Raw genomic sequence first — 14,933 nt, 5'->3', positions numbered from 1 at the left:
TTATATAGCTCTCTCTCTCTTTCATATTCTAGTCTCGACATTGCGGCTTTTATTCTCTTTTTAAAAAAAAGGGGGGGGGGGTGATAATAAGAAAAAATGTATTGACCTTGAAGACTAGTATATCATTAATATATCATCTTGAGACCTCTAAACTATGTTAAAACATTATTCCAAATTAACATAAGTTCGAATTCGCATAGCTCTTTATGTTGTGATATTAGAATTTCTAGAATGCGGCTTTAATTTGTCTGACCTTGAAAAATATATTAGCTTGAAAAAGATAATACAGTATCTTAGACACTTCTCTCCCATTCACCTCTTGGATTGTTGATTTTAATGCGAGATCTGTGTCTTTTAATTGACTTTGTTGTTTAATCCTGTTCTTCTGGCAATCATATTATTTTTCGTTGTCAGCACTATTTTCCATATCCAATCATCAATGGTACGGACTACCAAATATTGTTTTGAACTTAATCACTCCATATCATTATCTTCCCACCATTTTATTTCATAATCACATTGTTCTGGAAGTTTTCCCTCTTAAATTTATCTGATTACTGTAATTTTCAAGAATAATTCTATTTTCATCCCGACCCGACCATGGCACAAACTCTCTACACCATCTGACATCAGTAAACACGCTTTACAACAAAACCACCATTTTTATCACCCAGTACAACAGTGTATCATTCTTGTTACCAATGTAGTTTATTGATACTTGTCGTTTTTCGTAGTGTGTGTTATTTGTTTATGCAATATATGTCTCGCGTGTTGCGTCGAAAATTTGAGTTTTAAATAACCAACAGTGTTGTGGCCTTTTCAGTGCTTATATATATATATATATATATATATATATATACATATACACACAAAATAACTCTCAGTATCACAGCATTACCTTGAGATGTAGAATACATAACGAGGAAATCATTGTGACATGGTGTCATCACAGTTGTCATGGTATCTTCGTCATGTACATCATTTCTTGCAATCCTGTCCACCTTTCTGAACACAAGCTTCTTGATCCATTTTATGCCTCTTTGAGCGATGCTTGGATCCTCAGAAACGTCATGCGTTACCTCGTGTAAAACTTCCAAACAGGGAATTACTTCGATGGATGACTCGGAACCATCAGATTTACGACCACCATCTTTTATTTTGTCTCCGCACAAACCATCACTAATCGGGGATTTCGTATCAGCAAAGGAAGTGGTGGAATTTATTGAAATGCTTTCTTTTTTGTCATGCCCTACTTCTGGAATCCTACGCTTATTGGACGTGAGTATCTTGACACCACTATCAAAGCGATTCGGGTCATTAAATCGACTTCTGCAAGCCTGTAAAATATATATGAAAAGTTTGCATCTCCGTCAGTCAACTACAAATGTCAATTTTCCATTAGTTTACAAAACCTCCCGCACCTCTATAATAATACAAGGAATCTTCATATCCAAGAATTGTGAGCATGCATGTACGAAAATGAACTACAATGTTCAGAAAGAGCCATTCCTACAAAAGAGTGGATCTAGAGGGGAGATACAGGGGTTGCAACCCCCTTTGGTTGAATGTTACCCTCAATCCCTCTTTTTTGGACAGAAAGGTACGAGCACAAGAAGTCTTGAGCAAAGATATGTCCGTCTTGTCTTCATGTCACATATTGCTTGTGTATGAATTTAACAATCTTAAGTAGAATGGTATATATTGAAAAATATATGAATAACCAATGATAAATCGTTTGAACCTATTAACTGGTGCTCTGCCCTGATCCAACAGATCATGGCATGAACAAATCTGAAACTACATCCCTATAATGATGCTTGCATATCTATTTGTAACCTTGCGGATCTTAAGAAAAATATTTTCAAAAACTGTGTCTTAACTTCTATCATAATGTATAACTTTAACTTTTTGTGAAACCCTTTAAACAGATTAGACAGTAGATTTAATCATTAAAAGTGAAAAACAAAATTTTAATCGTGAATCAGTCCCTTTAAAATTCGAACCTCTATTTTTACCTCAACTTGGCCCCGGGGCCACAGCATGAACAAACCTGAAAGGACACAACATGAGCATGTTTGCATATTAATTCGTCAATTTGTACCTCTGTGGTTCTTCAGAGGAATCATTTTGTAAGATTTTCCAATATACGTGTATAACCAATGTTATCTTTGGACCCCTATTGTGAACCCACACTGGTCTCAGGGTCATGGTATCAAAAACTTAATAAAACACTATCATGATGATCCTTGCTTATTAATTTGACAATCTGGGAAGAATTTCAAAGGTTTTCCTCTATGTACCCAATGTTAAACTTTGAATTTGAATACTATTCTGTTACCCTGGGATAATGATATGAACAAATACAAAAGCTCACAATTTGAACCCTAGCAGTTCTTAAGAAGAAAATTTTCAAGGATTTTGCTATACATAAACAATGTTAACTTTGAACCTCTTATTGTCCCTTCCCTGGCCCCGGGCATCATGGTATCAACAAACGTATTTGAAACACTACCATGGGGCTGGTTGCTTATGAATTTGACAATATGTACTTTTGAGAAGATTTTCAAAGGTTTTCCTAAATACCCATGTTAAACTTTAAACCATATTCTGGCCGCTGTTAAATTTTGAACTCTATTCTGGCCGCAGGGTGGATATTAATGTTAAATTTTGAACCCTATTCTGGCCGCAGGGTGGATATTAATGTTAAATTTTGAACCCTATTCTGGCCGCAGGGTGGGTATTAACGGTAAACTTTGAACCCTATTCTGGCCCCAGGGTGGGTATCAATTTAACTATCTATACTGTTATGGTTTTTGGAGACGTTTTTCACATATTTTTTCTAACTACAACCAATGGTGAACTTTGAACCCCCAGTGTGACCTGGTCCCGGGGATCATGGTATGAACACATCTGACAGTACACTATGAGGATGCTTGCATATTAATTTGACAATTAATCCGTACATTTGTGGTTCTTGAGAAGATTTTCAAACATTCTTTCTCTATCTGTTGCGCAGTACCGCAACGGCCGTCGATGCTTACGCTACCTATCGGCCAGGGGAGACGATTATGTAAGAATTACACACAGGATTGGCCTATAACCAATGTCAAACTCTGAAGCCTGGTCTTGGGGTTATGCTATGAAAACAAGAGGCCCACAGGCTGGAGTCTTTTTGTACACAGCTTTATGATCTTTCTAAATATGCATTCAATTCCCATTGAAGCTTCATGGGCAACATAAACATGCATTCTGTTTATCTTTAACTACTGTCGAAGTAAAGAAAAGGATTTCCCCCTAAGATTTAAGGTGGCTCACTACATTATAATTATATTTATTGGTTCGTTTAAGCACTTTGTATGAAACAGGATTTTATCATAGAAAAAGTAATGCACGCTCTAAATTATCTTATTTTTATATTGTGATTTTTTTATTAGAGAAACCATGTACCCTGAATCAGGGAGAAAAGCACGGATCCCGATGAAAATTGATAGAAATTACTAAAATATCATATTGTTATTAATTGTATGAACTTTTAATCAAGAAATTAGTTTCTTTTATGATTTCATTTAATGTGTAAACCATTTCACATCAAGGGAATGTAGATTTCGTATTACAATCTTCTCTATGACTACATTTTTATAATTCCAACCGAGGTTGGTTCAAACTTGAAAAATTGCAATATTTCCGAATTTTGACAATTTCCTTTCAATTTCTACTTTATTTGTTAATATCTTTTTAATCTACGGATAAAATCTTTTAAAGACATGTCAATTAGAAAATATATATAATATATATCGGAGAAATTTCTATAACAAATTAATACCCACTATTTCAGGCACACATATAGGGAAAGCTCTTGACAGATTATCAGAGGAAGAAAAAAAGAAAATGACTGTTCTTTTCAATACTGCTTATGCAGTTGCACGTAATGAAAATTCATTCTCGGATTACTTGTATATTTATGAACTGAATAAATTGAGATCAGGGTTGACCATGACAGGAAACATTTACCATAAGTTTTTTTCTTCATACTTAACCATGGTAGCAAGCATGGTTGACCATCGGTGTTTTCGATGGTTAAAATGGTCTTAAAAAGCATGGTTAACCATAGTCGGCCATTTAACATTTTTGTCCAATGTCAAACCATGGTCAACTATCATCATTAGACCATGGTTGACCATGGTTATACCACAAGGGCTAAGATTTATGGTATCAAGAGTTCGGGCCCAAAACGGGCTTAGTCCCTGTGGGTTATACCACGGTTGGAAAATGCACGTCGACAGGGGTGGCCCCACCCGCGAGACTGAACCTCTGACTAAGGGGCCATGAATTTCACAATTTTGGTAAAGGGTTTCATGGACATCATAGCGGTCATATATTTGGTTTTTCTCCCGCATGTGTGGGAGTAGAAAAGAAGATTTTAACGAAGATTTTTGAAAATCTGGTATGTCTTTGCAGTTTTGGACCATCCATGAGGCCCTGGAGGAGCTAAGATCATAATTTTCACAATTTACATTTCTCTTATCCTAAAGAAGCTTCTCACCAAAAATGGTAGCAATTGGTCTTGTAGTTTTCAAGAAGTTAAAAATATATAATTGTTAAACAACGATGGACGAAGACCAACAACAATATGTCACCCGCGTGACTCAGGTGACCTAAAAACTTGAATCTTCAGTATATGAGCAGTATTTCTTACAAGTTTCAGCTTCTCTGCATTCTTGGTTCTTAAGAAGATTTTTTAAACAGCCTACTACATACTTGGAAAAGTGCAAGGCCCTTCATTTCAATAAACTTAAATCCACTTCACTTAAGAATGCTCTATGGCAAGTTTATTTGAAAGCTAAGTGGTTCTTCAGAATAAAGTCGAAACGTGAACAGTTTACAGACGACAGACAGATGACAGTCAGAATTTGGCACAAAGACAAGACCAAAAAGATAATTTCTTTAATTTGATGGAGTTAAAGAATGTCCAGAAATAATATACATGTAGCTTATAGAATTGCTGCCAAATAACATACCTGTATGAAGAAAAGTTTGGGTTTTCCTTGAAGTTTTTTACAACGGTTATCGTGTAACAAATCTACCAATAAATGCGTTCTGATTGCTCGATCCGTTCCATAGATAATGTGATGGAACACCTTAACAGCTGGATCAGCTGGTGAATCTTCCTGGATTTCATTTCCGTGTGAAGCTAGAACGCAAGCAAAAGCGTCCGATTTCTCCAGAAAAAAGTCCATTTCTTGTGAGGTAACTGCAATACAGAAATGGCTGTATTTTCAGCTATTAGAATATGAGTAACTATTTTAACATAAAATGTCCCTCTAATTAGACATATAACTATACTGTACATTGATAGATTATTTATTGACCAATTCCTTTAAAACTATTAAAATTTGCATTTTGTTTCGTGGAATAAGTTAATAGCAAATAATTTGACATGGCAGAATATTAGTAAGAACAGGGATGCTTTAAGTTTATGGTAGTTTACACCTCAAACGGCCTCAGCATAAAAGTACCCCAAAACCATTTATATCCCCATACCATGACAAAGCTTTTGTAAACTTATTCTATATGATACATATAACTTCTTCTCATTCATTACTATTATCAGAAATAGTGTGTTTGTCCAATATGTCTTTATTTGCTTATGAAAATACAACGAGTATACCCCCCAACACGTGGGGTGTAGGCTATGTTGTGACTGAGACTGAAGCGGCATTATAGATGGTTGAGGTTCGTTTTGGCATAATATCTCAATTTATGGATATACTTCGAAAGCATTAATTCAGGAATATATGGAAATAGATATATCACTTTCTACTTTTATTAAACACCTCAACACAATTCCGACGGTTGGGGCAGGCTTGGCACTATAGCGTGTCTATAATCAAATATCAGGGCAACGATTTGTTTTATCGTCACTATTGTTTGACCAATAATTACGTGTTATCTGTATATGTTTATGCATATACTGTTAGTGAATAAAACCAATCGTATTCAAAGACATCGACGACAAATTAATGTTGTGCACGGGGTAAGTGCTACCAGATTTCTTTTAAGCATAAGTGCGGAATGTCATTCAATGTTGAAGTACATGTACCGGTATACTGATTGCAGTACTACCTCTAGTTATTGTTTTACATGTATCGTAAGTAAAATAGTTTATTGAATGAAAATCTAAAAGCAATACTTTCATTACATATACACAATCCATGTACACGCGGTATAACTGTATATACTAGTATACTATGATATACTGAACCAATCAGTGCGCAAAAGCTTTTGTTTCCATGTCACGTTACTAACTCAATCAGCACACAACACATACAAAATGACAATACACACCCTAGAGGTCATCGTTGTCCTCAAGGTTATGCATATCATACCTTAAGCTTGTGCTCTTTGTCTAACCATATTAGAGTGAGGGCACTGAAAGCAGCATAGGTAGAAGTGGAGAAAGCAGCATAGGTAGAAGTGGAGAAAGCAGCATAGGTAGAAGTGGAGAAAGCAGCATTGGTAGAAGTGGATTCAAAGACAACTGTGGACAAAAACGGCACATGTCGCCACACGATGATACGTCTCAAACGTGTCCCAGACATAAGAAAACGGCACATGTCGCCACACGATGATACGTCTCAAACGTGTCCCAGACATAAGAAAACGGCACATGTCGCCATAATAATAATATAATAAGACCTTTATTTAACCAGGATTACATATTTAGCGATAACGCTAGTTTTCAATATGGTCCTGCATATAACATACATACAGACAGATATTAGTAAAATAAACACAGATTAAAAGAAGTAGAATACATATAAACTTAAGAAATAATTATGAATGTAAGATAAATAGAATACAAAATGAAGCTTAAAAAGTATGGTGATAATCTCTAAGATAATTTCTCTTAAAACACGCAACACTCGTTGAGTTTCTTATGTTTTGACTCAAGGCATTCCACACTGTGCTCCCTGAAATGCTGAAAGATCTTCTATAATATTCTGTTTTTGCCCTGGGTATATACAAAATATTTGAATAAGAATTTCTAGTTTGCCTCTGACTGACTTCTGATACATATTTAAAAACATTTAAATAATCTGGCATTAAACCATGTAAAACTTTATACACTAAAATGACTTTTCTATAGACAAAGTAATCTGATAGAGGCAACCAGTTAAGTTCTGTAAACATGACATTAGATGGTGTTTCAAAATTTCTGATGTTAAGAATTACCCTTGCAGCTCGTTTTTGCAATATAAAAAGCTTATTCACATTTTCAGCATTTCTTGGATTGCTCCATATAGTACAACAATATGTAAAATGTGGAAAAATCATAGTATTAAAAATCTTCAGCAGCGCATCGTTTGACATAAAATATCTTATTCTTCTTAAAATGCCAATTCTCTTGGAAATCTTGTTCATAAGTGATTCTATATGACTTTTCCAGGACAAAGTTTCATCAATAATAATACCAAGTAATTTTGACTCCTGAACACATTCTATGACATGGTTATTTATCACTAAATTTAATTTTCGATACTTTGATAATTTTTGTGCCGATCCAATAAGCATACATTGAGTTTTAGACAGGTTTAAGCTTAATTTATTTTCCTTAATCCACATTATACTGCGCTGAAGATCTTCATACATCTTTGACTCAATATTTTCCACTGACTTATCTGTTACATCTTGTGAAGTATCATCTGCATACATATTTACATGAGAATGTTTCAGTGCTTGTGGATAGTCATTAATATACAGGATAAAAAACAATGGGCCTAAAATAGAGCCTTGCGGAACTCCAATGGTTACATTTCTTTCCTCCGATAAATTGCCTTTCCAAATAACTCTCTGTGTACGATTTGTTAGATATGATTTAAACCATTCAAAAGTATCATTGCATATGCCAAATGACTTGAGTTTGTGTAATAAAACCTTGTGATTTATAGTGTCAAATGCTTTCCGTAAGTCTATAAAAATTACACCAGTAAGTTTACCTTCATCAATATTTTTAAGCCATCTATCTACTAGAGAAATAAGAGTACTTTCACATGAGTGTTTTGGCCTAAAACCAGACTGACAATCTGTAATTAGAGAATTTACTGACAAATACTCATAAAATGAATTAAAAACATGCCTTTCTAAAATTTTGCTCACACAAGGTAAAATGGATACAGGCCGATAATTATTAACTAGACATTCATCCCCTGATTTAAAAAGTGGTACAACTCGTGCCTTTTTCCAGTCATCTGCACAAGTACATGAAGATATAGAATAGTTGAAAATATATGCAAGAATATCACATACACTGTTTGATGAAAGTTTTAGAAGTTTGACAGAGATACCATCCAAACCTGTTGCCTTTGATGCAGACATACATTTTATCTCATTTTCAATAAATTCTGCAGTTATACCTGGTATTGTATAAGAATTTTTAGGCATTTGTTCTTCAACTGTAGGTAAAGTGTCATCAAAATGTTTTCCTAGCTCATGACCAATGTTACAAAAGTAATTATTAAAACATTCGGCAATATCCTTTGTATCTTTAAAAATTACGGTATTGTCCTTAAGAAATGTACAGTTTGTATTCGTTTTCTTAGATGGTAAGAATTGCCTAAGTTTGTCCCACATGTCCTTGGGCTTGTTTTCTGCCTGGGAAATTGCTTCCTCAACAAATGCATGTTTTGCCTCCCTGATCTTTTTCGTCACCCTGTTTCTTGATGCTCTGTATAGGTTCCACGCGTGATCATCATTACTCTGTGTCGCCTTTTTAAAGAGGTGTTCACGACAGTGCATTTCTGTAAGTATGTCATCGTTTATCCATTCTTCTGAACGTGAGTTAATTCTTCTTTCTTTTAGAGGAATGTGTTTATCCACCACTTCAAAAAATTTAGAATAAAAGAATTGCCACATAGTATCAATATCCACCATTTCATATATGGGACTCCAGTCAATAGTGGTTAGTTCTTCTTGAAAACTGCTCTCATTTAAGTTTTTAAAATTTCTATATTTAATATGAACGTGACTGTTTGCACCGGCTCTAATTTTACCATTTACAGCGTAAATCAAGTTGTGGTCACTTAATCCTATTGGGAATACTCCTGATGAAGAAAACTTATCCGGACTATTTACATAAATATGGTCAATTAAAGTACTGGAGTCTTTAGTCTCACGTGTAGGGTTTTTTATCAGTTGCTGAAATCCAATGTTTTTCATGATAGTCTTTAAACGCTTTGTCTTGTACTCATCCACATTGAACTCATCGCCACACGATGATACGTCTCAAACGTGTCCCAGACATAAGAAAACGGCACATGTCGCCACACGATGATACGTCTCAAACGTGTCCCAGACATAAGAAAAACTTAAGATATAATAATAATAATAATGTGCGGCATTTATATAGCGCATTATATAATTTGTAATTACTCTAAGCACTTTAACAATGTAAAATATAAAACATGATAAGATTAATCAGAGCATAAAATATAACATCCAAATAAAATAATATAGGATTAAACATTCTTTTTGAAGAATTTATCGATGTGTAAACTCCGGACATTTTACTCACAAACTGAATAAAAGTGCGAAGCACTTTTATGTTAAGTTTGTGAGTAAAATGGCCGGAGTTTACACATCGATAAATTCTTCAAAAAGAATGTTTGATTCTTATAATTCCAATTCATTCACTTCATTAACAATTGCAAAAATTTGAATAGTTTCCCTGCACTATGTTATTTGTTTTCAGGCGTGTATGAATACATCGCATTTTCGGATTTATTGATGTATAAACTCTTGTTCAGCTTTATTTTTGTCCAATCAAAACACTTGTAATAAATAACATTGGAATTATAACAATTTAAACATTACGAGTTCATGCGACAAACCAGCCTTTACTTTAAAAAAGAATATATTACAAAATATGGTTATAAGATTTCCTAAAAAGATATGTTTTGAGGTTTGTCTTAAAACTTTTGACAGTGCCACACGAACGGATGTCTATCGGTAAACTGTCCCATAGTGTGACATCAAACCTTCGATCTCCATAGGTCTTTGTACGAACGCGGGTTTTTTCTAGCAATCGTGAATTGCATGAACGCAGAGATCGTTTTGGTTCGTACACAGTGATGAGGTCGCTGATATAGGCCGGTGCCAATCCGTTTAGTGCCTTGTATGTGTGTAGTAAAATCTTGTATTCAACACGGGAATCAACTGGAAGCTAGTGCAAGGACACAAGCACCGGTGATATATGGTCATGCTTCCTGACCAGGGCAACAAGTCGAGCTGCTGAGTTTGGGATTGTCTGTAGCCTGCTCAGATCTGTTTGGGGTAGCCCTTTAAATAGTACATTTCCATAGTCTAAGCGTTATAACACAAGCGAACATACAAGTGTCTTGCAGGCGTCATCATTGATGAAAGAACGAATCCGTGCAATATTCCGTAGATGATAATAACAAGAACGAGAGATGGAACTAATATGATTTTTAAAAGAAAGTACACTGTCGAAGAAAACACCAAGGTTTCGAACACAGTCCGAGTTGGAAATAATGGTATTTCCAAAAGACAGTTGAAAAGATGGTGAAACGTTTGAATGTTTCGAAGTAAACACTATAAATTCAGTTTTTTCTTCGTTTAATTTCTGCAGGTTGACGTTCATCCAAGATTTTATATCTGCTAAGCATTCCTGTAGCCGCGATGAGATAGCATTCCATGTATCTGTAGGTCTAAACACTAAGTATGCCTGGGTATCGTCAGCATAGCAATGATACATGATATGATGTCTGCGGCAGATTTCACCAATCGGTAAATTGCAAACATTGCATAAAGTCTTGGTCCCAGAACTGACCCTTGGGGCACTCCATATGGAAGCAGAAAGTCCTTAGACTTTGCAGTTCCTACAACCACTTTCTGACTACGACCAGTTAAGTAAGATTTGATCCATGTAAGTGCATGCTGCACCAGTAATACCAAATGATACCTCCAGATATGTTTATAAACATTTAACTTTTGCAATATACATCAAAATTTATCATTATATGCATGAAAGTGTACTAGTTTACAAGTATTATAAGTTTAATCAATGGATAGTTATATTCTACTGAAAGCAATACAAGCTGTAACTGACGGTATTTTTTCAAGTGAAGTATCCAATTATGCACCAAATAACACCTATCGCTAAAACTAATATAATCCCCAAAAGATATGAAGAAAAATACAGCAAAATGAAAAAGGAATATTGTTTGAGAGCATACCTACAATGAGCATTTCGTATATACATGTACCGCATTCCGTCGTACACACGGACATGGGAACGATGATTGCCGAACATAATCGGGTTGCTGAGACCGAGGCATATACAAAGACGGAAACTGACGTGAGTAACTACACGTGTCGTTTGTTTTAAAATATTACATCGTTTCATGAATGACAAGGAGTACTAGGCCTATAAGTGTAAGAAAGTAATAATTACGCAAATATGCCACTGAAATGAAATTTTGGTAGTGAATTTGCTATAAATATTGGCATGTTCAAAATCTGACACGAGCTCTTTCGCTTTCATCCGAACTGGTGACCTCCGAGGTCAATGCACATCGGAGATTACGAGCAGGAATTACTAACAAGATGACAACAATTCATGAATCGACATTTTCTGCTGATGACGGGTTTGTTGCTTCAGATTCACTCTGATTCTATGAAGTTAAATATATTCAATCACAAATATGTTAAATATTTGTTCTTTTATTTTTTCAATTTATTTACCGCCAGTTACAGCTTATATTGCTTTAAAAACGAGACTCATTTTCACTTTATTTTTCCTTTCGCGTATCGAAAGAAATAGTTTGAAAGATGCATGGGGAGAGAGAGAGAGAGAGAGAGAGAGAGAGAGAGAGAGAGAGAGAGGGGGGGTTAATGTGTGCCCTTGGTATTATCAAAAGGATTTCATGCATCGTAAACCATTAGATTAAAACGACCATTTTATAAAAAATTTGGATGAATAATGACATGGGATAACATGTTTAAGCGTAATATTGTGTCTGTATTTCCGATGAAGTGAGATATTTGATACGATTTTATTTTTCACTTTCATATGTTGCTCTGGTATTTCCATGGGGGAATGGAAAATTTGCCTTTTCTTTGTTGTTTCATCGGGTGATGAAGGTAGCAATCATTGCGGAAAATTTTTACATAACCCTCAAGTTTCGATGAAACAACAAAGAAAGCATTTTAATGTTTAAATAAAACAAAAATTAGAAGTACTACTACAATCAGTATGTTTAAAAATTTAATAGTCCGCACTAATATTTGCAAAAGAAATCTGGTAGCATACACCCCGTGCACAACTTTAATTTTTCGTCGATATCTTTGAAAACGATTGCTGACAGTAAATGCATAAACTTACACAGATGACACATAATTATTGGTCATGTAAGTGACGATAAAACAAAGCGTTGCCCTGATATTTGTTCATAGACACGCGGTTAACTCGACGTGTATTTCCTTGCCTGTTTTACCTTTTAAATATAAGTACCGAACTATAGCACGGTACTCAACTTTAGATGAAAAGCATGCCTTTGCATCACTAGCAAAGTTTGACATTCAATATCTTATTAAAGAATGACTCGATACGCGTGCAATTTTGTACCCAGGTATAAAACGTGTATTGAAATAAGGCATGAAAATCGTGGCCGTCTCGGTCAATCGGAAATGGGATAGGTTGGTTACTTATTGACTCGCCCTCGTATACAGCCGCTTCGGTCACAACATAGCCTACACCCCGCATGTTGGAGAACACTCGTTGTATTTTTATAAACAAATAAAGATATATTGGATCCCCCACACACTATTTCTGATAGTAGTAATGAATGAGAATAGGTTACATGTATGAACTGAATCCATATAGCGAAGGATGAACCCCAACCCACAATTTAAGAAATCGAAGCCTGGGAAGTCAAGAGATTTGAGGAGGCAATTTTAGCTTTCCTTCCTGTGACAGGAATCTCTCCCACTACCATTTAGGATTCTGAAGATCACGCAAAAACCTTCATTTTTGAATGAATTGCTTTTCAAAAAATTTAGACAAGTAAAATACCAATTTCTTCTCTTCTACCCCCCCCCTCCCCCCCACACACACACACACGCTTTGAAAAACGATGCTATACGTGTTACGTGCTTGATAGAAAATTAAACATGTGCATAACAAGAGGCCCATGGGCCACATCGCTCACCTGAGTCACCTTGGCCCATATCTGTAGACTTTCCATATATATTTGCATGTAAAACCTTAGTCCCTGTTATGGTCCCAACCTTCTCCTTGAGGCCATGCTTTTTGCAAACTTGAATCTATACTATGTCAGAAAGCTTTCATGTAAAAATCAGCTTTTCTGGCTCATGTAACAAACCTAAATCTGCACTATGTCAGAAAGGTTTCATGTAAAAATTACCTTTTCTGGCTCAGTGGTTCTTGAGAAGAAGATTTTTAAATATTTGCCCGATATATTTGTATGCCAAACTTTGGTCCCCCCTAATTGTGGCCCCATCCTACCCCCGGGGCCATGATTTGAACAAACTTGAATCTGCCCTATGTCAGAAAGCTTTCATGTAAATATCAGCTTTTCTGGCTCAGTGGTTCTTGAGAAGAAGATTTTAAAAAAATTCCCTATATATTTGTGGGTAAAACTTCGATCCCCTATTGTGGCCCCATCAAACCCCCGGGGGCCATGATTTGAACAAACTTGAATATGCATTATGTCAGGAAGCTTTCATGTAAATCTCAGCTTTTCTGGCTCAGTGGTTCTTGAGAAGAAGATTTTTAAAGATTTTTCCTATATATTTGTATGTAAAACTTTGATCCCCTATTGTGGTCCCATCCAACCCCTGGGGGCCATGATTTGAACAAATTTGAATCTGCACTATGTCAGGAAGCTTTCATGTAAATTTCAGCTCTTCTGGCCCAGTGGTTCTTGAAAAGAAGATTTTTAAATGACCTCACCCTATTTTTTCGTTTTTGTGATTATCTCCCCTTTGATAGGGACGTAGCCCTTCATTTGAACAAACTTGAAAGCCCTTCACCCAAGGATGCTTTTGGCCAAGTTTGGTTGAAATTGGCTCAGTGGTTCTGAAGAAGAAGTCGAAAATGTAAAAAGTTTACAGACAGACAGACGGACAGACGACGGACAACAGGGGATCAGAATAGCTCACTTGAGCTTTCGGCTCAGGCGAGCTAAAAACAAAAACCCTTCGTATGTAGAGAACATTGTAACGAAGAATTGCTAGGCATCAAGACATTAACGAAAATCCCCACCTGTCTGTATGACATCGTGCATCTGTCGAGCTGTTAGGTCCTTGAAAAGCATTACAATGAAACCCAGTCCTGAAAACATTTCTCTCATTTTACAAAGCTCTTCCTCTGCATACGATCTAGGCTCTGTTACTGAACCAGTGTCCGGGCTGAACACTCCGTTACTAATGACAATGGCAATGCCGCGAACTTCGTGTCGAAAATCATATTCCCTGTCATCAGCAACGTCATTTCTTATTTTCACGTGTCTCTGTAGTTCCTTGTGTAAAAACCTGTTTGAAATTATATATATATATATATATATATATATATATATATATATATATATATATATATATATAAAAGCACAAAAACCCAACAACACCCTACTTTCTTAAAGTGTCGGATCTGAGAAGATACAAGGCCAGTAAAGAAATTTATAAAAGCACTGAAAAGGCCACGACACTGTTGGTGTCGTGGCCTTTTCAGTGCTTTTATATATATATATATATATATATATATATATATATATATACACATGTATTTAAGGAATGACTTTAATTCTGGGGCAAGTTATACGAGTATAACCTGGTTTGGGTCAGTTTACGCTTTATAATCCGCGTTATATAAACCTGTGTTCCTTAATTGGAATTTG

The 14,933-nt window shown here is 35.6% G+C and overlaps 1 protein-coding gene and 1 long non-coding RNA gene across 3 annotated transcripts in view; one reads left to right on the top strand and one right to left on the bottom strand.

The window, feature by feature from the left end:
- Positions 1–14,933, bottom strand: part of LOC125669447 (uncharacterized) — a 32,836-nt gene that overhangs the window by 8,017 nt on the left and 9,886 nt on the right. For both annotated transcript variants that reach the window (XM_056161551.1, XM_056161552.1), the window contains exons 3-5: positions 14,303–14,571; positions 5,019–5,251; positions 899–1,337 (exon numbers count right to left, since the gene is read on the bottom strand). In XM_056161551.1, the coding sequence (XP_056017526.1) occupies positions 899–1,337; positions 5,019–5,251; positions 14,303–14,571 (941 nt within the window). The remainder of the gene's footprint in view (positions 1–898; positions 1,338–5,018; positions 5,252–14,302; positions 14,572–14,933) is intronic.
- Positions 865–4,004, top strand: LOC130053901 (uncharacterized). The gene is made up of 2 exons (XR_008802130.1): positions 865–1,278; positions 3,836–4,004. It is a non-coding gene; the product is annotated as an uncharacterized LOC130053901 (long non-coding RNA).

Source organism: Ostrea edulis, chromosome 4, assembly GCF_947568905.1.
Source record: "Ostrea edulis chromosome 4, xbOstEdul1.1, whole genome shotgun sequence".
NCBI classification, from domain to species: domain Eukaryota; kingdom Metazoa; phylum Mollusca; class Bivalvia; order Ostreida; family Ostreidae; genus Ostrea; species Ostrea edulis.
The sequence above is the reverse complement of the archived record's forward strand: the minus strand, read 5'-3'. Positions and strand labels throughout refer to the sequence as shown.